The sequence below is a fragment of the Cuculus canorus genome, chromosome 10 (genome assembly GCF_017976375.1).
Source record: "Cuculus canorus isolate bCucCan1 chromosome 10, bCucCan1.pri, whole genome shotgun sequence".
NCBI classification, from domain to species: domain Eukaryota; kingdom Metazoa; phylum Chordata; class Aves; order Cuculiformes; family Cuculidae; genus Cuculus; species Cuculus canorus.
Window position 1 is genome coordinate 2835628 of NC_071410.1, and position 24257 is coordinate 2859884.

The 24257-nt window shown below is 37.9% G+C and overlaps 1 protein-coding gene across 1 annotated transcript in view; it reads right to left on the minus strand.

Moving 5' to 3' along the window:
- Window positions 1-14554: 14554 nt before the first annotated feature.
- CHM (CHM Rab escort protein) overlaps window positions 14555-24257 on the minus strand; it is a 52496-nt gene continuing 42793 nt past the window's right edge. Inside the window, exons 14-15 of the mRNA XM_009555292.2 lie at window positions 20842-21008; window positions 14555-16551 (exon numbers count right to left, since the gene is read on the minus strand). Of these exons, the coding sequence (XP_009553587.2) occupies window positions 16345-16551; window positions 20842-21008 (374 nt within the window). The 3' untranslated portion in view covers window positions 14555-16344. The remainder of the gene's footprint in view (window positions 16552-20841; window positions 21009-24257) is intronic.

Consider the following 24257-nt stretch of genomic DNA (forward strand, 5'->3'; position numbering starts at 1 on the left):
GCATGTTCCAAAAATCTGCAATAAATTCATGGAATAAAAGACCGAATTGTAAGAGATTAACAAACATCTATGGCACAAATTAGTCATTAGTCTTTCCTGCAATCATTATTATGTACCTTATGTTTTTTTCACATTTGTAATGACATTTTATCTTACGATTCAATATGCAAAAGGAAATCTTTTATAAATACCACCCACTCACTCCCCCAGTTATATACTCTAACAAAAACTCCAGTATCTACTCGAAACACCACCATTCTTTGGTAGCAGCATGAATTTTCTCTGTTTTAAGACATTATGGATAGGCTTTAAATGATTAGAAGTTATTTTATTTTGAAAACATAGTCTTCGTAGTAAAATACTGTGCATGGGTGAAGGTAAGTACAAGCTTCCTCTTTAGGACAGCATTTGTTACCTCATTGCCAAAAAAACAGGTTTGAATAGGTGTAAGTGCTGCATAGGCAGGGGTTTTAAAAAGAGCAGCCCTGGTTAAAGTCTGTGATCAAATGTGGAATAATTACATCAAACAAAATTATGACTTCACTGATTCCAGTATTTTTTCTATGGGGATTTCATGCTTGTATGAACTAAATGTTTGATATACTTTCCTTTCATATAAAACTGTGGAAATATTTTGAACATCTTTTGCATGTGAACATTGATAATAAAGTATTCTTTTTTTTATGTTCTACATAGCATATAAGGAATGAAAATGGTGCAGTTCTGTGGCCTTATTTCTACACAAAGGATAGAATAATTTCTAGGATTTATTAAGGCTATAACTGTTAAAAACTCAAGGCAAATTAATTTTTCAACTGTCTTTTGATTTATGGAACGAAAGCTCACATTGCTTACAGGTAGTATACAGAGAAATGTTTATTTTGTGGAATCTAGTAAAAAAGAGTTCGGAGTTATTTCTAAATGCCAACTTTCTGCAAAATTTGCATTTCTGCCAATGAAATTCACTGTTTTTTATGTCATATTGCAATAAAACCAAGACACACATTGTGAACAAGGCTCTCAGACCAATTAGGCATACCATTACATGTGCAGAAGGCATGCACAATTGTGCAGCTAATTTGTGCATGAAATTACTTTGATTGCGCATACTAATTGGATAAATGTGTGTGCAAATGCCAGTAGTCATTTGTGCTAGCAGTTATCCAATGCGCATACATAGTCATGGCAACTGGATGCATAAATTAGATGCAGCCTTGCATGCCTAACTGGTCTGGGGGTTTAATCAGAAATCCTATTTCCCCTATTTTTTTCTTCTGCCATGTCACTTCATTTTGCTAGCAGGTTTGTTATTGTCAGTCTATCTTACAAATGAGTAAACCTGTTCCCTCCCTCACCGATTGCCTTCAGTTCCAGACACATTCTTCCAACTGTACAGAACAGACCAAACTCTGTTCCCATCATGGCCTGTCAGCAGCCCTTACGCCGAATGTGTGGCAGTTTCAAGATGCAAACATATTCCAGCTTTGTATAAACCACATCTTTCAGCATTCCTTCATCCACTTACTCCTTAAAAATGATGGAGAGCTGAACCTAAACAAAGCTTTAATCTTCTGTGGAGATGTCACTAAATCTAAAGTTTCACTGAAAAATCACTCTAATCCTATAGCTACCAAAGAGCTTAAGAATTCCCGGAATGCACAAGGAGCTTTTGCTCATGTGGAAGGCTCTATGCCACTGCTGAGGGAAAAGCGAATTTGTTGGCATTTGACAACTGAAGTCCAGAACAAATCATTTTACAGCTTAGTTTAATGCCATAACAGCAGCAGCATGTTTGAGTCCACTGGAAAAGTACTCATCGTAAGTAATCTGCTCAGTAATCATAGAGTAGTAATCAGTATATCCATACCAAATTTATAATGCTACTGTACAATAGCAGAGATTAATTGTTAGCAGGCACTAACAGCAATTAAATAGTCTTGTGGCTGGACTTGTTCATGTCTCTGAATTTGTAGTTAAGGACCCTGTAGCTGTCAAAGAAGATTTCAAAACAGAAGAAAACCTAATGACTAGAAAAATAGAATAGTTTGGGTTGGAAGGGACCTTAAAGATCATCTAGTTCCAACCCCCTGCGATGGGCAGGGACATCCCACTGAATCGGGCTCATTGCCGTTCCTAAATGATGTATGTCCTGTGTCAGAGGATACATATCTCTGCAGTCAGAGATATCAACCTCTTCCATCCTGATAACGGCCTGGCACATGGTTAGGGTTTGTGCGATGAAAAATAACTACAAAACATTTCTAAACGTACTCTCCCAACCACTCACAAAGCTCCAGGCCTGCTACTTGATCTCCCTGCCTGCATTTCTTTCATAAGCCACAGGTCTGTTCAGTCCATCCTCACAGGGAACCTGCCCCACGCTGCCCATCATTTTACTGTCTTCTTACAACTTTTCTGGTTTTCCAAAAATGCTTTTGGAAGTCAGGATAGTTTTGAGCCATGATATACATGAACTTCATAACTACTAAGGCCCCACTTCAGCAGAAGGGTGTCTCCGGTTTTTGTTTTCTCTTTCTGAAGTTACATGTTTCTCTGAGCAGCCACTGGGCACCAACATTGAGCTGACATTTTCAAAGGATCAAGACCCCTGTCTGGATGGTTGGAACTGAGTTAGAATTACCACCCTGAAAATTTACTTAAGGTTATTTTCCCTCCCCTCACACAGTTCTACTTCAGCTCTAGATTTTAAGGGTTATGCAGTGGTAAATCTGGGGACTAAGCTATCAGATATCAAAGATACCTAAACCTCATGCGATTTTTGGGTAGGTCATAACCTCCTTGGGGAGTATTCTGTCCTCTCAAATGGGGATAAGATGAGCCCTTTTTATGAGGTTTGCAAGTGTGCATCATCCCACAGATGTGTACTAACAACAGGATTATAAAAACACCATCAAACTAAGAAACCATGCCATGTATTAAGCTCCATAACGTTGAAAGGAGGTGGGAGAGGAGGTATTTGGATTCTGATAGCTTTTATATCATAATAAAGATGGAGGGATAGCAGTTGTGGAATGTTGTTGATATGCATGGAACTCCAGAAGCTCCTGTTCTTTCCCTGCATTGTATCTATCACAGCTATTCTCTTCCAAGACATAGAAAAATGATTCAGCAGAAATTGAAGTTCCTCATTTCTATGCTGCAAGGGCTCATATTCATTTTCAGGGCTGTTCACAGCCTCAGAAAGACAGTTATTGTTAGCACGGACCATTCCTGAAACCCGTGATGCCCTGCTGAGGACACTCCATCAACAAAATCACAGTTGTCCCGCTCCTGTGTAAGTGATGCCCTGCTGTCCTCACAGCCTATTAGACTGCCCCAAGAAAATGTGTCCTGTGTCACTTACTGAACTCTGAATTTTCAGTTGTTTGCTGCCATCAGGTGTAACACCATTCTCTTCCTTTTTTCTCCAGGTGGCAGTGTTCTCTATGTACAGTGGAGAAAGGAGAACTCTAAAGTAGTCTGTTACATCTGTACTGGTAGAAAGAGCCTTTTAAAAGTGTGCAAAATTCTTGTGCCTTTACTCAAAAATATAGGTATTGCAACTCCTATCCACTTCTAGCAGAAGTAGGAAAGAAAAATTCAATCCTCCAACACAGATTACAAGTAACTGGTGGTTTGGGTTTTTTTAAACAGATTTTTAACATTCCTTCCATGGAAATAATGTGAAATCACAGACGTAATTAAAATACATCTCACAGGTCTTGCGTCTCTTTACAACTAGAGCTGCAGTCACTGCTTGTCTTGAGTTCTGAACTTTAAAGTGCTTATATAAAAAAGACAGACTAAGTGTCTTGGTTTCTAGCATTACATTTTCAGTCAGAAAGACCAAAAGACAGCATGGAGAATCTGAAAGCAAAACAGAGTAACTATGATACCGGCAAACTGCAACCTCTATTCTCCTGTCATTTCAAATTCTGAGAACTTTGTATTTCTCTTTAAGGTTTAGCCCTGAGCCATAATTCTGTATGTATGCAGCTTCAAGTCTGAATACTTTTCAGCATCTGATTTTTTTTTTCCCTCTGGAAATACATATTAAGTGCTATAAAATGACATAATAGTCCTCAGAGCAAAAAGTCATCAGCAGTAGATAAAAACTCCTAAAAATATTAAAACAATAAAAGATCTAAATGCTTATGTTTCTTACATTCCACTTTAAGCAGAGCTTGCTTCTTTAGGCAATCTCAGTGGAGAGAATAAAAGAGAGGAGAGGGCTATGTTTCAGTTTAGCTTCACTTCAGTGACTGCTGTTTCTCATTTAACAGAAAATCTCTTTCAATTCTGCTCAGTTTCTTGCACTCTTTTATGTCCATCAGCTTTTTCCCAGTCTAAGTAAAACCAGTTTTGTAGGTGGTTGTAAAAGAGATTAAATCACCACAGCAAATAGTTTGGGCACTTTCCCTCAACTCCTTCAATTTCTGAACAACTGGTCTTCGAGGCGCGAGTTTTCTCCACCCGTTTTAAGGATACCTTTTCAATAAATTAACAAGAAAAGAAAACACATCTTTGTAATCAGAGAAACAGCAGTCAGAAATTACCGTGTACTTTTAACTTTTAGAGCAGAAATTCACTTTAAATGAGCTATTCTGATTTCCGTGTTGCAGTCATAGAATTTCAGTCCTTAATTCCAGCAATCTGCTACATGCCTCACAAAGGCTCCCATACTTCGCTGTAAGGCCACTCAGACTTTGAAGACTTTTTGAGAAAGAGAAGCCACCACTTTCTCCGTTTGTTTGCCTCACAGTTTTCAATTATGGGTATGCACTGCTTGAGGTTCTAGTCTTTGCTGTGTTTGCATTAAAGAGACTTTACTACACAAATGTTGATGCAGGCAAGTTATTTGTACACTAACAGTTATCCTATTAAGTTCTTTTTCAGCAGCTCAGCAAGCCAACCTTGACGTCTCTAATTTAGAGGTGTTTCTCCAGCATGCCTAACATTTGAAGCTCTTCTCTATGTTCTGCAAGTTCTTCAACATTGTTTGCAATTTAAATACCGGAATTAACGAGAGCACACTGCAGAACCACACACAAAACCATACAATCCTCAGAGTGCACTGCGCAATTTTTGTGTTACTATCACTTTTATCCTACATTACATAGCATTTGCTGGGAGTTTCTGTTGGGTCATTTACTACCATTATTTTTAAAGCCTTTTCAAAGTCATTTTCTTCCTGGACATAGTGTCCATTCTGTAGTTATAACCTATTTTTCCGGTTGTACAAGAAGACGTTTGGCTGCAGCAGCATTAACACATAGTTTATTGTAATGGCCAATGCTTGCCACTACAAGCTGTGTTACTATGCATAATGGCTCTGTCCTTGTCAATGCTGATTAAGCCATAATCATTTTGTCAGTGGCAAATGTTCTGAGTGGTAGTGCAATATTTATGTTACATTATTGATAATACTATTGAAGAACATAATACTTTCCTATCCTGCCAGAAATACTGCCTTCCAGAGACAATTTCCCATTGTTAGCTCCTCTGTGAGCTCTCCTAGCTGATTTAAATCCATTTTACATGTGTTCTATTCATAATACTCTGATAATTTGTTTTGTTCTAGTGAAGCCAACAACTTGCATCCAAAATATATTTTATATCTGTAGAAATAGCTTGATGAACATTAATCTTGAAGAATGATATAAAATTCATCTAATGATACTTGTGATCCATAATACAATGCTGGCTGCCAAAAGGAATGGAATGGAACAGAACGGAATGGAATTTCCTACAAACATTTTCTTTGCCTGGGATTAGTCAACTTAATCAGCCTATAAGTAATTGCAAACTTATCACAAACTACTCTCAAACAAAAACTAGAAATTGAGTCTGGTAGAAAAAGAGCAAAGAAACACTCGGGAAATATCTGATTTACAGTGATGGAACTCAAAAATCGGAAACATAACTACTAAAATTTATTTCTACCGTGTACATATTAGATTTTAAACAAGGTGCAAAAATGAATGGACCACACCAAAGGTAAATTCTATAGGGTAGGTTTGCACACGAATAGCCCTTAAGAAGCTAAGATTGTAAGAAAAAAATTGTTAGAAATACTGCAGACAAGACATGTTATGTGAAACTAGGCAAGAATAATTTTCCAATGAGTTAGAATAAGATTTGAAAGCACTTTAAGAACAGAACAAGCCCCTTTCCAAAAAGTTCTACACATTTCAAGAAAAGCTCAGTGGAAGCAAGCTCACTAAGCTTGTCCTAAAACCAGAACTGTGCACAGACAAAATGAGTACTGCAGCTGAAATATAAATTGAACTACTAGAGCACTTGCATATGCTGTTCAAATCAATATTAGCAATTTAAAAAAAATAAATTAATATTAAAAGATTTTTTCATTTTACTTAAGATGTACCTTTCTTCTTTTGACCAGCTTTCAGTTTTATATTAATCCTACTAAACTACTGCCACTTAAATGGCTCTGTGTGATGAAACAGACCTGGTGCCCAGACAAAGAAATATTTTTATCTACATGAAAATGATATGTAATGGACTTTAAAGTCTGAGAATTTTGTGCTATTTTTCTAGAACGTAAAAGTGTTCTTTTTCATTATCTGAATACTTACAAAATTGCTGCTGAAAAATAGAGTTAGCCAAACCCTACCCAGATGACACCACGCATCCGTGTATTTTCTCATCCTCTTTGATGAACACCGAGCAGACAACGCAGCCATCTGGTCAGGGAGAAAGAAATTGTGTAAAAATGAGATATGCGCGTGTAAATAAAAGATTGATGAATGAAGCCCTGAAAGCTGAGATGAAAGTGAAGCAGAACAGACAGGTAAATCATTCTGATACTTATGTTAGTGCTGAAATTATGTTCCTCTACTTTCTATTTTTTTTTTCTGCTGACAGCAGTGCAGGTGACAAAAAACACTTCCAATTTTGCTGCTGACACAAGTGCTGGAGGTGAGCAAACTGGTTTAGTTCTACTGCTGAGAAAACATGCTTTAGTCAGGAAGAAGTGAGAAAGTTTTGGCTTCATTTTTAATTACTAGTGATGCATCCACATACCACTGTGCTGGTGGCTGTTGAGCTGTGAAACTCCAGCTTCAACTCTATCCAGAGAGCAAGCTAGGATGGCTTCCCAAAATTGAAGCAGAGTTCAGAAAAATTTAACAGTTCTGAACCTGTTCATTTTAACTCAGACACAAAGGGTGAAAGTGGTCTTCTTGCACAGACCTTCAGAAGTGTTTGTAAGCTTGACGCCTTCCCCCCAAAAAGGGGAAGGAATTCAATCTCTGAATTCACTGGTGTTAAAGTATATTTAAATAAAGTATTAATTGTAGCCAAAGTAAAATTGAAATAAAATACAAGCAATTCTTTCCAGGCACACCTCACTTAGGAGCCCATTAGACTGAAAATTTAATTAGGATCTGATTTTGCATATGAAAATCAAATGATCCCATTCTAATGAACAACTAGCTTAGATTCTGAAGAACCTTACCTGATGCAACTCCTATTTCAGCAAGAGATAAACTGACTCTAAAGCCCCCTTTCTCTGTCATCACGTAACTCGGTGTTTCCCAATCTTCTTTGTCACTACAATAAGACTGTGTTTAAACAGTAAGTTTACATTTCGGCGAAGACAGTGGTACGCAATAAACCCCACTAGAACTCATTTTTCACATACATAATCACTGTCTGGCATTACAGGAAGCTTCCTGAGTATGCCTAGCACTACATCACTGTAAGGAGAAATAAACATTAACTACTCATCTAACACCTGAAATATCCACTCCTTATTTTTTGGTGTAGTTGGTGGACATCACGTGAATTTAAAGCCAAGAGCAGTCTCAGTTCAGTCATCTTTTGCACAACTTTCATGAAACAGATTCAATATTGATCTTAATTCTTAGTTTATGAAGTATCTCACACAGTGCTTGATATTAGCTGTAAATTAATCAACCAGGCAAATGGACACGTTTAAGAAGTTAAGCCTTTTTGATTGACATTTTCACATTCTGAGGATATTGGTTCCCTTATAGTTTATATATAGGCAAGAGATATTATTTTAAGAACTACCTAAGCCAAATCTGTACCATCTTCAGTTTCAAAGAGGCAGGAGACTGAAAATTAAGAACTCCAGAGCCATGGCTGAAAGGACCCACAACACACCAGTTCTCTAACTCACTCTTGTATGTCCCTCAGTCTCTCAGTCCAAGAGCTCTTTAAACAACTAAAGGTCACCCAGTTGCTCCTTGAAGCCTGTCCTGGGACTGGGAAGGGAAATTTCCAAGAAGCGTGTAGGAACAGGACAAGGAAAGAGCAAAGTAAAGGTGACTGAAGGAAGAATTAATACATTGGACTAAGTGATACTGAAAAGCTCGCAGCTAGACAGCGCCTGAGCGAGAGCAGAGCCTGATGGGATTTATTAGCCCAGTCTGCTGCCTCAAGGAGGGCAGTGCCTCAAGGCTGAAAGCAGTAGCATGGCTCAGCACTCCCTTTGCTCTTCCTCCGAGTCCTGTGTTCAAACATACATTAAAAGGAGAAATGAATGAGAAGCTAAGGTGTCCTCTTCCCTTACTGGGACCTCTTTCGCCTCTAAATCAAAGAAAAGGAAAAACCCAACAGTCAGAACAACCAAAACCTGTGCAAACTCAGCAGCTTGTCAAGCCTCTTGCCACTTTCTTTTTCTCCTTCACAGAAGGACTTCTCTTATCCTTCTTTTTGCCCACAGGCATGTGAAAAATACAACAGAATCACCACGAAGAAGGCTTTTTTATTTAGTTGGTTTTTGCAGAGTACACGGCACAATGAGAGGTAGTCAAGCCATAAACGCAGCCTGGATAGAAGACTGAACGAGTAGAAAACCTAAACATTTTAATCCAATATTATGCAACAATTTGAGATGAATGTGTTTTGATGATTTTGAGCAATTGCTTTCAAAACAGAATGTGTTGCTGAAAAGGATGCTATAGAAACACATTTTACACTGAAAGGCTCTGCAAAATTATACAATCTGCGAAAAGCAAGAAATTTGGCCTCTGCTTTCCTTCCGTTCCTCCTAGTTATTATTGCCTCACTATACAGTCATTTGTACAGTGTTTTGGCAGACATTTACTATTGCATAAATTAAAGTTACCGAATCTAGTTTTGCCTACAGGTCTTTATGGAAATACCAGCAACATCTTTATTTGAATATCAAAGTTTGTCAACCATTAAACTGGTTGACTTTTCATTACACAATTCAATAGAAGAAGCACTCTCCAGTCTGTATGCAACATTACTCTGAGAAAAATATGCATCTTTGGAAAATCCTTCCTGCTTATTCTTAATAAAAAAAAAGTCTCTTCACAAAGGAGCTACATTGAAAGGCTTCCTTCGTACGTTTTATTAATGTACCAGCAACAGACATGATGCTGTAATTCAGTTCCATGAAACAGAATGAATACATCTGTGGTAATCAAAAAATTGCAACAATCCTTTTAAACCTTTCCAAGTGGCTTTATAAGAAAAATATCTACAGGTTTCAATAAGAGCAGCGTGATGCTACTGTAGCATCCATAACAGACTCAACACCATAAGGAAAACTCCTTCAGAGAGCAGCACTGGAGGAAGCCTCTCTCAGCCCAGCATTGTGGAGATGCTGGTCAAGTTCAGAGAACAATTTTTTTTGGCTCGTTCTTACTCTTCTTTACAAAACCACCAAGGATGACAGCCACAGAAGGGCCTAGAAGAAACTCAAAACTTACCTCATAGTCCTCTAAAAGTCCACTAAATTCTGAAATTTGCATCCAGAGTTGCATTCCGTTTTCCCTGTGCAGCATGAGCTGGTCAGTGGTGGTCCATCACTTCAGCCCCTGTGGAGCTGAAATCAGGAAGTACAGGCTGAACACTGAGGCACTACAACAGCACTTCTCACTTGGCCAGAGAAGCCATTATTTATCTACTGCAAAGCTTCAGGAGGTTCAGAGGAGCGACCAAAAAAAACAGGCCTTCCCTGTGCCATCCTGCACTGCACTGCACCACAAATTTGATTTACTTGTTTGTATTTTCTCAAGAAGGAGGTGACAAGTTCAAGTGTATCCATCTAGGACGAAGTGGGAGTATTTCTCCTGGTGGAGTCACTGAGTATATACAAGACAGAAGAGGCATCACGAATGCAGGGTAGGTGGGAGAGGAGTGCCAAGTACTTTAGCAGAGAGAGAAAGACACATAGACTCCCTTCATCAGCACTGCCAACAGATCTGTCCATTCCCACCTCGCACCGGCTCTCCAGGTGTAGCAGCCCAGGTCTCCTGCTGCTGGTGGCCACAACCCAGGCCAGAGAGCAGACAGACAACACCATTGGCAGTGGTGGCCTCTAGCACCATCTGGTGAGCATCCACCACCAGCCTCACAGGGAGGACACCACAGCCACCATCGGCCTCACAGGAAGGACAACGCAGCCTCCTCACAAGTCCTTTAAGCCCACGAAGTACAAATTATTTTTATCATCTCTCACCAAATTTTATTCCCGCCACCAAGAACATCCCATGTGAACGTAACGGAGGAAAGGAACCGTCCGCACTCAAATGTATTTTCTTAACCTTCTATTACTTCCCACTTATTATTCAAGACCTGCTCATTGGCTTGGCACCATTGAACCTCAAAAGACTGACTCAAAGATTCAAGAGTGCAGAGCACTCAAAGACAAGACCTATTTAATCAAACTGGGACATGTTACAAAGTATAGAAACAGAGCCCTACAAGTAGGCATAATTCCCGCTGTAAGATGGTGAATTCAACAAGAACGTGCACTGTGTGATCACTGTACACATACTGTGCTCATCAGTTACGTACAATAGGATATCCAGTGAGGTATTATCCAAAACAGTGCCATTACACAATTTTATGACCTCTTAAAAGTGTACCTCATTCCCATTTTGGGGCTGATTGATTTTTGTTACAGGTACCTCCCTGCTTTTGTTTAAAAATCACTCTAGGAGATCATTTATGCAAAAAAGATATTATGAATGCTAAGAAAAAGGCTGTGTAGAAAGAAACCCACAGAACCTCCTCTTTAGTAGGGAATCTTTAGTCCCTACTAAAGAGGAGACACCGAGTACAAAACTCGGCAGTTATTTAGCACTTAATGCCCACAAATAAAGCACACATCTAAATTTGTGATAAGAAACTGCAAGGTGAGGTGCTGCCTAATTAACTGATCTAGAAGCAACACCACAGAATAAAATTTGGGTAAGATCCTGATTATTTCAATTTAGTGTCAAGACTCCAAACAGTCTTAAAGGAGGACATTTCACACTTCAGATCTAACTTGTCTGAGATTCCTGCTTATTTCAGTCTATTTCTTTTATCTTTCTCAAAGGAAAGGATGAGTTAGGCTCTAGTAAAAAAATAATAATTAAAAAACACATTTAGTGTCCGTAGCTGTATTTTTCAGGTTTACTGGACCGCGGACAATGACGCTCAAAGCTAACATCAGGTCAGAGTAACTTTAAGACTATTTTTAATTTAATAGCACAGTCAAAAGCACTTTACTACAAAAACCTTACGACTTTCATTATGTCTATAAATAGGCAACATACTGAAATATCACATAGAATGTTAATGACATTAGCATTAAGTTCTAATTAAACAATGAAGCAATATGCGTTACAATCTGCCAGCAAAATATGCCTCATCAGAAAAAGATTTTTAAAAGAAGGATAATTTTACGTTATTTTTATTCGGCAGTAAACAAAGAATCTGTGCTGATTGGTGAAACCTTACTTGTGATACATAGGAAATGTCAGATGTGAGAAGGGACCGGGCTGACAAAGCCCCTGCCATCCCCATCGCGTTATAATAGTTCTATCAGATTTTTTCTCCGAAAATCATTTGCACCTCTTAAGTATTACTGCTATCTTTTTTATAGTTATCATTAACACTGCTCATTTTCCTTCTCAAATACATATCTTACTGTTATATTTTACTGACCTCTCAAAAGGCTTCAGAAAATACCTGTCACCGTTTTACACCTTTTTACTACGACAATAAGATGAAATGACTCAACCAAGATCATTGAGGAAACCGCTACCAGAGCCCAAAAATATATCCATTTCTCTAGAATCCTAAGTCGATCCATTAGCCGCTGCTTGCTATCACTCTTGGATGGGTACTGCTTCACCCCCTGCAGTACCCTTGTGCCCAGGTGCACATGGGGTCAGGCGGCGCTTCCGAGCTGACACCGCAAGAGGCCATCTAAGGAGATTTCATGCAAACCAACTTTTAAAATGTGTACTCTGTGCAGTGTGCGTTTCAAGTGATATCTTAGCAGAGGTGAATACATCCTTAAAACATAACTGAGAGGGCCATTAACTTTTACCACGCTCACATTTTCATTTTAGATTCAGACTGGGAGTCTGGAAAGCAATCAGGTCTCCTGGCTTAAAACTTCTATGGAAAGAAAATACAAGCATCATGTACAAGTGTCCACACTTTAAGATAAGTCATTTTATGAGGGCTTCCTTAATAGTAGATAGCATTTTTGTTGTTTTTCATAAAAGCATTTTATTATTTTGTTTTAAAAATGTACAACGTAATAATGAATGAATAATTTTTAAAATTAAGTTTTATGTATTATTTCAGCATCCAAATATGTAGCAGAAAAACACCACATGACTTAAGTTAATAAGACCCGTCCAGTGGATTCTCTCTGAATAATCTATAGTCTAAAAATCACTCGCTGAGGGTACTTAACTAGGGCTCACAGGAATTTTTGCACAGAAAAAAGGCTGAATTCACTGGATAACTTAGTCACAACAGAGGACTCGCCCATGACTTGCAGTGACTTTTACACTACTGCAAAGCTCCCAGAGCAGAGAAATGTTTCGCTGCAATGATCTGACAGCTGGTCTCTCAAGTGATTAAAGGGTGAGCTCCAGAAATATGATCAGGTTTGAAACAGAAGATTCAGAATTCCACATTGGCCATTACGAAGTTCTCTCTGTTCTCAGAGTCTGAAACAGCACAGGAGGGTCTGCAGCGGTGGTTTATTTTTTCTAAGAGAGAAGACTCTTGTAAGCTATCTTTTCCTAGACTCAAAAACCAGTAGGATGCCTGCTAGTAATGAAAACACTCGCTCCTCAGGCTGGACACTCAGCCTGGGTACAGATCCCACTCTGGTGTTATGGATCATGAACTGGGCCTTGAGGCACCAATGAACTCCAGTTTAGCATGACATTATCCCGATGCTTTATCATTGTGCCAATATGACCCACTAACCTAACAGCTTCACGATAGAGACAAGAACCCCTTCAAGAGAAAAGCATTTCTTAGTCCAGCTCCATGCTTAGAGCTACCAGTACTCAGCTACAGAATAAGCTTCCTGAAGCTGGAGCAGCAAAACAGCATCTACAATGCTCTTCAGAGCATTCCAGTGAAAGGGCACAAAGCACGTGCTCCGTCCTGCTGCCACACAGCAGCCGACAGGGCCTGGACAGTTCTGAATCAGTAAGTCCAACACGCAGAGTGTTTTTTTCAGGGGTCAATTTTCCCATTGATGCAAGGAGAATTTACACATGCAAGTCCCATTAACATTAATAGGAGTTACCTACATAAATCCCCCTGCAATGATAGGAGAAAAGACCCCATAGTCTGCAAGGATCTAAGTTCTAATGATTACCTGTCAAATGGCCCTAAGCATCATCATCACCAGAAAAAGCAGACGTAGCAGCTTCATGGCTGAAAATCCTTCCAAAGGAACAGGAACTAATGGCAGTCACACAGCTAAGGCAACACGACAGCAGAAGGGAAAATGGCATGAAATTAGCTGTTTGAATATTAAGAGTTAATCCAATTAACCAAGTTAAAAAGAAAGTACTCATTAAAAAAGGAATTCAAACATATCAAAGCACTACTTAGGAAAAAAAAGGTGTGAATATTGTATGAGCTCCAAGGTGCTTGAAGGATAATACTGCTACTTGTTTAAAAATTCAATTAACCTTATCTTTCTTTAACTTGATTTATTAATAATCCTACAGATAAATTGCCAGGTTTTAAAAAGTCATGTTATCTTTTGAATACATCCTTTATGACAAGCCTTAACAACTACTTCTAATAAGCCTAAACCTCGCTTTGTAGGCTTAAATCTTTTAGAGCAAGAAAAGAATGCAGTTCCGTGCACGATTTCTGTAAAATACCAAGATCAACAGTCCTATCTCCTGCTTCTGCGAGTGAGCTATTGGGTACTCAAGTACCATAGGAAAAACATTTTCTATTTCCATTCACCACATGAATGAGACACGAAAACAGTTTTTAAGCAATCAATGTACTGTAAAGACACAGCCTACGACTTGTGGATTATTCCATCTTATCTAAAATCAAATTTGCGGTGTTTCCAAAGTGCTTCACATGGGCAGGAAGACTAAGATGCTGCTATCCATAACCGTGCTAACTTACAGAAACATACTGCCACACATGTAAGCTTCAGGCTTATTACAGATGTCAACAGGATGAAAGGAGATAGCAGAATTATCTGTAAATCTCCACTAACGAATGCACTGCTTTTCTTGCATAATTGAAAGAAAACACAGAAAAATGGACTTGCAAGCAAACCTTTAATTTTCATCAAATGATTTCCTTGTAAACATACAAGATGAAAAATTCAACTCTGATCCCTATTACGGAAAGACAAACAGGGACTAGGTCCTCCACTTGGTTCTTTTACAGATCTGTAGATGTTAAACACAATTACCATCTACTCATGCTTTCCAATACACATAAAAAGTACAGCTAAATGAAGAGGCAGTCCGCTTATCACTATATATAAATAACTGCTCAATCACAAATATCCCAAGATAACTGCGGGTTAACATTGGAAACATTTCAACCACGTATTTTTCTGAGGACGTTGGGATTATACACACAATGGTACCAATCCAGTAAATAAAGAGTGTAAACACAAACAAACCCGTTTCTGAAATGCAACCTGGACAAGGTATTCTGATGCAAGACAAACTGAAGTTAACTGTATCCGTTACGCAGTAAAAAAATAAATAAACTAACCTTTATGGCATGAAGCCGTTGTAAGGGCAGGCACGTGCACTGTGAAACTGTACAAAAGCCTGGATGAGCCAAGTTCAGGCAGTCCGGAATATTCTCTATTCAATTGCATTTTTTATTCATGTACAGTATTTAAGCACTGCTAGAACTACATCTCAGTTCCTGTAGAAGTTTAAACCCCAACTGACCAAAATTCACTGACCGCTCTATTCAGATACACTGCACATCTACTAGGTGTACGTTTTAAGATAAATCTTTAAGTAAAGGCTAAATATTTTTCATCATCCGAATATCTGATTTCAAGCATTGTTCAGAAGTGCAAGTTTATCACGCTCGTTTACAACAGCTTTCTAATTTCGTAATTTTTCATACAAACTAGGCTTATAAATACTTCAATAAATTTTATTATATAAATGCTTTATGATTTATCATTACAAAATGCATAATTTACAACTCATTTTTATCTTATTAACCAGGAGCAATACAAACCTTTGGAATTATAAGTGGAACCCTCTCCCCACCACAAAATCCCCTCAATTAATGAACATGTAAACTTCTCAGACACCATATTTCAAAGATTACCTACTGGCTTATAAAGGCCCAAATACTGCAACAAATGCAGGAAAGCTTACAAGGGATGATCCAATTATGATTTTAATTTTTTTTTTTTGAGGGGGGGGGGAATCCAGCATTAAGTTCTAATTGTGCTGTTTTGTTTTCCTAGCTACAGTAAATAAGGTCATTACAGAAAATCCTATCTGTTAGACCTTTACCTACTGTAAAGACGCTCCAGAAATGTCAATATTATTGCCTTTAAGTTCCATTCATAAAAGCACTTCAAAGGACAGACTATGAAGCTCACCTTCACCTGTTTAATTGGCACAGATCCATCATTTTTAGTAGAACTGTGATATGCTGTCTTGGAAGATCTTCTGAGTGGTAAGTAAGAGCCCACTTTTTTTCTTTTGATTAGTTTTGACTCATTGCCTGTTTAAAGTTTTAGATGGAGGATTCCTTCCAAGATGTAAAACAACGAAATTCTCTCAATAAACCATGAATCCTATTTCAGCATTTTAAATGCAAATGCTTTATTCTGGTTTTTGTTTCGCTACAAACACCCCTGGGTCTGCTGGACTTGAGACTATTTAGAAATGTCCCAGCTATCAAAGAAACTGTTTGACAAAAACCAAGATTATTTTAGCTAAGGAAAGTAAGGCAATTGCAAAAAATACAGCTATGGGGGTTTTAAACCTCTTTTTCTTACCCTTCCTCCCTTACATTTTAGTTCGGGTCAACCTCCTCTTCTACTGAAAGAACAGTGCTAATTCAGTCTTCATTATCTTCTTTCTTAAGAGCAGCACTACCTTCGCTACTGCCTTCCTCCACTGAGGTATCAGGTTTTGTCTCTGGTGAATTACTCAATCCAGCCTCTTCTGGTGCAATCCCATCTTCATCATAAATAATATCTTCTGGATTTGGTGATGGTGGGCAAAATTCCTCGGTAGGAAACATTTCTCTGAAAATAGTCTCAGCCTATTCAGAAAAGAAAGCAAAAAACTAAATAAATTCACCTTGAAATGTAATGCCACGGAGCAACATTTTACAGATATTTAAGATTAACCTCAGTTCTTTCAAATCAATAGTGATTTACTACTTTGACAGTTGGTAAACACATGGGAAATCCATTCCTTCTTGCAGTCCTCAAACAAGAAAAAGCAATCTATCCTTTCACATGGCTGTCCTAGTGAAGTCACAGCACAAGGCTTCTACAAAATGACGGTCATTTTACATCGCACTGAGAAAAACAAAGCCGAACTTTTGCAAGCAAAACAATCTTTTCCACTACAAAAATACTCCTATCTACAGTCAAATGCAAAGCAAGGGAAAGATCTTGCTTCTTTCCAGAGAGAAGAATCCATTCCACATGACAAGCAAAGCCAAGAAACTGTTAACATGCACGATCGACATCACAGCTACAGGGGATCCCTTCTTCAATTTCAAAACCACAGAAACAAATTCATTTCTGCTTTCCTGAACAGCTCATAAATAGCTCAACTGAAAACCATTTACATCCAATGGGATATTATAATTGAAAACATGCATATTTGTATACAATATAACATTCAAAACCCATGTCTATTATTTCAGCGATGATGTGAGTACACCTGTGCGCTCAAATTGTGCCTTTCTGAAAATAACTGTATAAACAACTTTTACTTAGCTAAAAAGACAGTTATTTTTAAGATATAGCTCAAGGATTTACCATGCCCCCTAATCTTCATGTCATCAAGGTTTAGAAACTAAGTAACACACAAAAAGACAATTTTTTTTGAGCAAGAATGGAAGACACTGAAAAGAAACATGGTTTTGATAACATCAGGGTAGTTGTTACTACAACACATGGAACACAACTACCGAATCTGAGAGAAAAAGAACCAAAATAATACAATCTTAGGATTCTTGAGAACCAGACGTCTCAAGAAAAAAAAAGCCAACATCGACAACATCGACATGCATTTCACATTTCCATAAAGATTTTCTTTTCCAAGTCCTTAAGCTTCTAAGGCAAAGGGCGACAACTGCTGCAGATCACGGCTATGTTCCGGGTTTCTACAAAGGCAATGGAATATTGCCTCTCAATTTTGGCTATTCAGCGAACGTGCCCTAAGGACGACCTGTGGTGAGAGCTCCCACACAGGGAAAAATGCATTTAATCTTGATATTGGTACTGCTACCAGGCACGGCACTGAAAGAGCTGACAGTAGGTCAGTTAACACCAACTACAAAGGCTGATTACATGATGTGGATTCCTGGACAACCGGGAATTGTTTTCAGATTAATACATCATTGAGCGTGCACCAAACAGCTTTCTGTGATAAACTTCGCTGCCCACCAGCAGTGGATCTGTATCAGCAGCAAGTGGATGTAAGAGTTCATTATTAACTGCTTAAATGGCCCTGTCTGCCCTCAGTTCAATTTAATTTTTCATTCTGCTTTCTAAATTTCACTCTTCCATATACATTTAAAAGTGTTTATAACTGTTTATATTAGCGTATGAAAAAACACACACACAAATTTTTATTTTCTACTGCAAAAACACATTTTTGTAACTGGAAATCCCTGCCTGCAGTCTGAGGGCAAAGGGGAGGAAATACTCTACAAAAACTTAACAAAATGAGCTTTTTGAAGGTAAAAGATCTTTTATTTCAAGTTTGCACTTGCCCTCGAAACTCCAAAAATACACTTAAACTATTATTATACTTATATTGAAGAAAAGTGTCATATTTTATGACAAACTAGAGCGGAAAAACATTTCCTATGCAGTTCTCAACAATTATTCAGTCGCCAATCAGTCAGCAAATATCCGCTCCAAAAACGGTCAAATAATTATGAGGTTATGCTATACAGGACATAATGACATTGGTTATAATTGAACAATCTAATGGTATAGAGTGCTTTCAGCTCTAACAATTTTTTGTTAACCTTACCCAGCTGAAGCCATGCAGAATAACCAATAATAATTCATCAGCTCCTTCTATATAACGCTTTGATACATACTGTAACTAATTAAGTTAGTAAATAGCTCCTTCAATATTTAGTAGTTAAACGTACAAGCTTTCAAGTGTGTATGTTTGAATGAAGCATTAAGATCCAAGCACATAAAGCACTTGTACAGAGACTCTCGTTTAGGCACCGAAGTTGAATAAAACTGTGTTTTGTTGCTGTTTTACTGTATCCCAGCTCTGCAGCTCGAGGGCACGCAGAGAAGCTGGACAGGCTTTCAGAGCAACTTTTACAGAGAACACTACCAAACTCACAGTAGTTTGAAATACGACACACTTAGAGTCTCTAAAATCCTTTTGGATACAGGAAAAAATGTAAACAGGTGAAAGCACAAATATAGCATAACAATTTCAGTGCTTCCTCTTATGAACACGAAGATGCCGCAGAAATCTGAAACAGTTCAGGGAGCAAACTACGCTAGAAAATAAGTCACATCAGGTTGCGGCAGTGAAAAAAGACAACTGGAAGCCAGATACTTTGCTTAGTCCATCCATACGGAATTTGAAGGAATCATAAATGGCACCTTACATTTAATTTAGCCTGTCCTCAGGGCAAGGAAATGCAGACATCACATTTAATTCAATATACACTAGGAATTTAACAGTATATTAAAATAACCCAATAATGAGGTCATTTGCATACTGAGCTGTGGATGGATCATCTGTAAAAGCTGTGGTGTCTTGCTTTCTAAGTAACGGCTCATCAATAAGATCAAATAGCACAACATATAGAAGTTACTAATACCAATGGTGAGGAAAACATAACTCATGGCAGGTATCATTAAAACAGTAAACACAGAATTGATTAGAGAAATTAGATTCAATTTTCCAAGCCATATCCAAAGAACTCATTTATAATTTAAAACTGCTACCCTAATAATTGTCTTACAATTCTTTATCCTCTCCAGAGGCAAATTATTGCCTTTTAAAGCAAAATGAAGGGTACTATTAGGCCTTAATTATTCTGGTTTAACCCTACAGTTCAGGCTATGTCAGCCTTTCCATTTTGAAATCTTATTTTAAGAGGTTTATGACTCAGTCGTAAAAAAACCTGCAACTGGTTAGAAGATGGCATGCACTTTCTCTGAACGTGGCCATTAAAAAAACAGTATTAAAAATGACTAGTGCCAATTAGTGCTACAAGGATGTAAAAGTCTTTTCACATGAGCTCTGAGAGCATGCTGACACCACAGAGACAGCTGTAGCACATTTGACTAAGAATCAATACCTTTTTATCAAGGTGGTCTCAGAATGCAAGAGCACAGGAGAAGCATTCCTGTAGTTGTCTTTTGTTGAGTAAGTCATAATCTACATATTTGCATGATCTTGTTGTCTTCTGCTCAACTGCAGTGGGAAATGCACAGTGAGAGGTACTCGCTCTTCACCTCCCATTTCCAAGCACGAGTAGTTTGTCTTACACTGAGTACTGGATATTTTGCCTACCACTAGCAAGCTGCGAGTAGCTCTCAGTTCAGGATTCTAGCTAACAGGAACTAGATGTAGACACCCAAATGATAAGAACTAAATGTTAGAACTGAGTCTGATTTGGTGCCAAATATTATCCCAAGGCCATGAGTAAAATGACATTCCCCTCAACTCCTTCAGAGACACAATTACACCATATTTTTTTAACACAGTGATCCTGAGTTAAAGAGAAGAGACAGAGTAAACTGAGACAGACAGACTGCTTAATGTACCAGATTAGTAATTTCGTTGTTTTTTTCTCCCAATAGGTTTTAGGTCTGTGACTACGTCCTGCAGGTATTCTATTCCTTCGATGATCCTTCCAACCTGAACTATAGATAAGCTTTTCTGACTTTTCATTTGTACTGCTTCTCTACTACCGTACCTGAAGACTACATATTTTGGGGGAGTTATCATCTGTATTCCTGAACTGACAAGCTTTTCTTTTCCATAGTTTTAGAGCAAGCAACCATTCTACCAAGATCATCATCTTCATGTACTGCTGCCTTCATCCTGTTCTGAGATGCTCTTTCATCTAGATTCCCGCTACCTGTTCAGATTAACTCTCTGCTACTCCCAACGGTACTACACCAACTAACCTTTCTCAAGTTCCCTCCATTCTCAATCCCACTAACGCTCACTTTGCCGTTTAAGATTTTTGTACATCTAGCTGTTTACAGCTGTATTAGTACTAATTACCTAGCAAAAAGCAGAATAACCCAGAACAAAAGCAGAATGTGTTGGACTTTCTTAGGTCTTTAAAATTAAAGTTCTGCCACCACAAAAGCTGCCCAACCTGTTTGACAGCACAGTCGTTCCCTAAAGCAGAGTCCGGTCCAGAACAGACATAAACATTTAAGGGTAAGCTGTTGTATGAACTCTTGTCAATTCCTGAGGAGTCCCTCATGTTGAAGTACACTGCCCACAGGACTTTAGGTTTCTCCAGTTCTTCATTTTCAGTCTCTGAAAAGAAAAAAAAAGTGTTTCCAGTAATCATGTAATAAGGGTAAGATATAATCTAGCCTACTAAAAGTCCATTTAGTAACATGGAATTACTCTAATAAAGTATTATTATTGTCTTTAAAAAGCCAATTAATTTTACTTTCCATTCTTTTCTGAGGTGCTCTTTCATCATACTTTTCCTTTACAACCATGGGGATGTAAACTCTACTTATTCTGCACACACTATGCCACATAAGAACCAATTATCACTAAAAGCATACTATCAAGAAGCCTGGTCTAAATTTAAAGCCTTTCCACTTCATGTTATCTAATTTACTCTGGATAAACTCCATAAGCATGTGACAGTCTGAACGAGACCTCCATGGGCTGTGCCAGCTTGAAGCTACTGCATTCCATATGCAAAGACATCTTTGATGTAAACTTTTTCCCTGCTCATTTTATAGCTTAAAACATATATATTTATTATAGTCCTCTTTGTATGGGAACTATTCTTATAGCAGACCTTTACGTACTCTAAATTTGAGTGTCTTCAAGCCAATCTAAGGAGACTAATTAATGCTCATAGTTTAAATAAGAGAAATTTTAAAGAGAAATCCACAAAGAACTGCCCTCCCCCAAATTAACTGCAGGTAAAGAATTACCAACCCCAGATGTTTCTGTTTGATCTGTGTGACAGGCAATATGTACAATATCTACACTGTGGAAATAACCGCTAATTGAAAATAAATGACTAATTTATATTTACCCACTCTTACTGAGGACTTGTACCGTGCTGCAATATTCACTACGAATACAAAATGTTCACAAACTACATCCTGCTTGTAACTTCTTGCAGTTGCTTTGCGCATTCACATAACCCCCTGTGCACAGGCAGAAAAACCTCTGGGAAGATGAAGGTCACTTTCTAACAGTGCAGAACGCAGTGGTGGAATAAACAACATAGATTCCTCGCTTAATAGATACTATTTGTTTGGCATATTTGCTGTCCCCTTTTTAGTACTTTACTTCCTCTAAAATAAATGAAGCTTGTCAGACACCTTGCGAGATTTACTTCTTTTTAAGAAGAAATTTCTAGATAACAATGGCATTCAAAACAGTACTTTAAAGCAGTTGAATAAAAAGAAAAAAAGGATAAATCTATGTTATTCCTTCAGTATCTTTTTATAACTGTCAAATACTTCAAAAAAAAAAAAGTGCTAACCATACTGAACAGTTTCAGATACAAATTAAATTCATCAGCCTGTGAAAGTCTGCGCCTTAATACAGGGCAAGATGCTCTTTAATATATTTAAAAGTTCACATTGCTCATAAAAGTTACTTCTTCCTCATTTAGGCAGGAAAATGAATGGAGTCCTCTTCTACAGGTGACTTTGCCTCTTTGACCTGCCATGGCCCAGTGCTCACTTTATCTGGTGATTCATTTTCAATAACTCCAACAGTATTTGTTCTGACATTTTAATTAAAATACGACCACAACCTCATCCTGATGATAAAAAGGCCTATGTGTCAGTGAAAACTAGCTTCTCAGTGCCTCACTGCACCTGAGGACCTCTGTGATCACAGAGTTCCCACAGAAGAATTTCAGTCAGGTTCTAAACAATATATCATTTCAAAACTGGATCACTTTAAACATTAAGATTAATGCTACCCCCCCCAAATGATTAGAAGACGCTAAGCTGCAAGCTAATCTCTCATTCACTGAGTCTTTCAAACACATGGTGCTGTCTTGAAAAGTTAAATATATGTTAAGTATTAAAAATTAGAAACTAGTGGACTTTAAATTAATAAACATCAATGTAAAAAGTATTTGCAGATCTAATAAAGTTTTCTATTTACAAACCCTAGCTGTACTCAACATATTTGTTTTGTAAAAGCTCTTGTACTCCAAGCCTAATAAAAAGTTTGGTTTTTACTGTAAGCAAAAATGACAGAAAATTAACATTATTTAATACTTTACTCCCTATTAAAAGCACTCTGTTTTCTAACAAAACCAGTAAGGTATTTGCTTTATCATTAAAAGGGAGAGGAAAAAGCAATAAAAATGGAAAAGAACACAGAAAAACAAACTATGGAAAAAAGCTGACCTCAATCCTTCATGAAACACTGTTCGTGGTTACAGAGCCCTGAGAGGAAAAAGAAAAACCGGCCACACAAAAGATTTTGTTCTAAACAGGAGAATATTCTACCTGAATTCATGATGTTAAGAATGAAGCACAACAGCAAATATTATAAGTAAACAAACTATAGATATTAGAAAATACACTCACATCTTACTAATTTGCGTATATATCAACGTAAACACTTCCAGCAAGAGCTAAGTACTATTTCTTCATAGAAGAGCTATCATTTAGCGTAGTTAAGCACACCACACTTGTGCTTTGCACAGCAGCATCCTCTATATGCATGCAACCTACTCTATGAGCATCTACCAAAACTACGGTTAAATTCCAGACATCCAGATTAAATTTCAAACATTTCTGTAGAATTAGGTCAAAGTATTTCAGGGACAACATTTCTGCAGGCAAACACTGCTTTGTCAACAGCCTCTTCCCTCTGGGACTGTGAAAGTGTCCATTTCAGGGTCAAAGTTCACAAAAGGAGCTGACAAGGTTTTCTTGAACTTAGGGCCAAATAGTTCATTATTGGAAATGACTGAAAATCTGTCTTCCTCTTAACACTGCAGTGCATAACAACTTTATGCTTCCACTGCTTAAAGCAGAATCCAGAGAATTTATACTAAAAAACAGCACCCAAGGAAGCACAAGAGAAGGACAACAAAAGGATGAGCGATAGTGTTAGAACAAGAGAAGGCAAAAGAATACTAAGAAGCTTCTAGCACAGAGCACGTGTGGCACCCGAAGAGGAAAACCAGATCACCAACTTTAGGCAGTTTGATATCTTTTGCTAGGGATACTCAAGGGGTAGAAATCACTAAATCCAAGTGATAACGTAAGAAATCAGATTCACAAATATTTCATTTCATGACTGCACCTTTGCAAGCCTTGCTGACGAGCAAGTAGGTTTCCATCAAAAAGAAAGCATGAAATATTAAAAAGGTCCTAGACATGTACATCCATGGTTCTTGTGTACTAGAGTTAAACCACAGCTGAAGAAGACTTGGAACATTAGATCAGAAAAAAACCTGACATCTGTCTAACCGATCTCACTCTCAAAATAGATTCCTCTGCTTTGAAATGCTGATACCTAAATAGCAGCTCATCATAAGCTGACTCTGATGACAGATTCAGA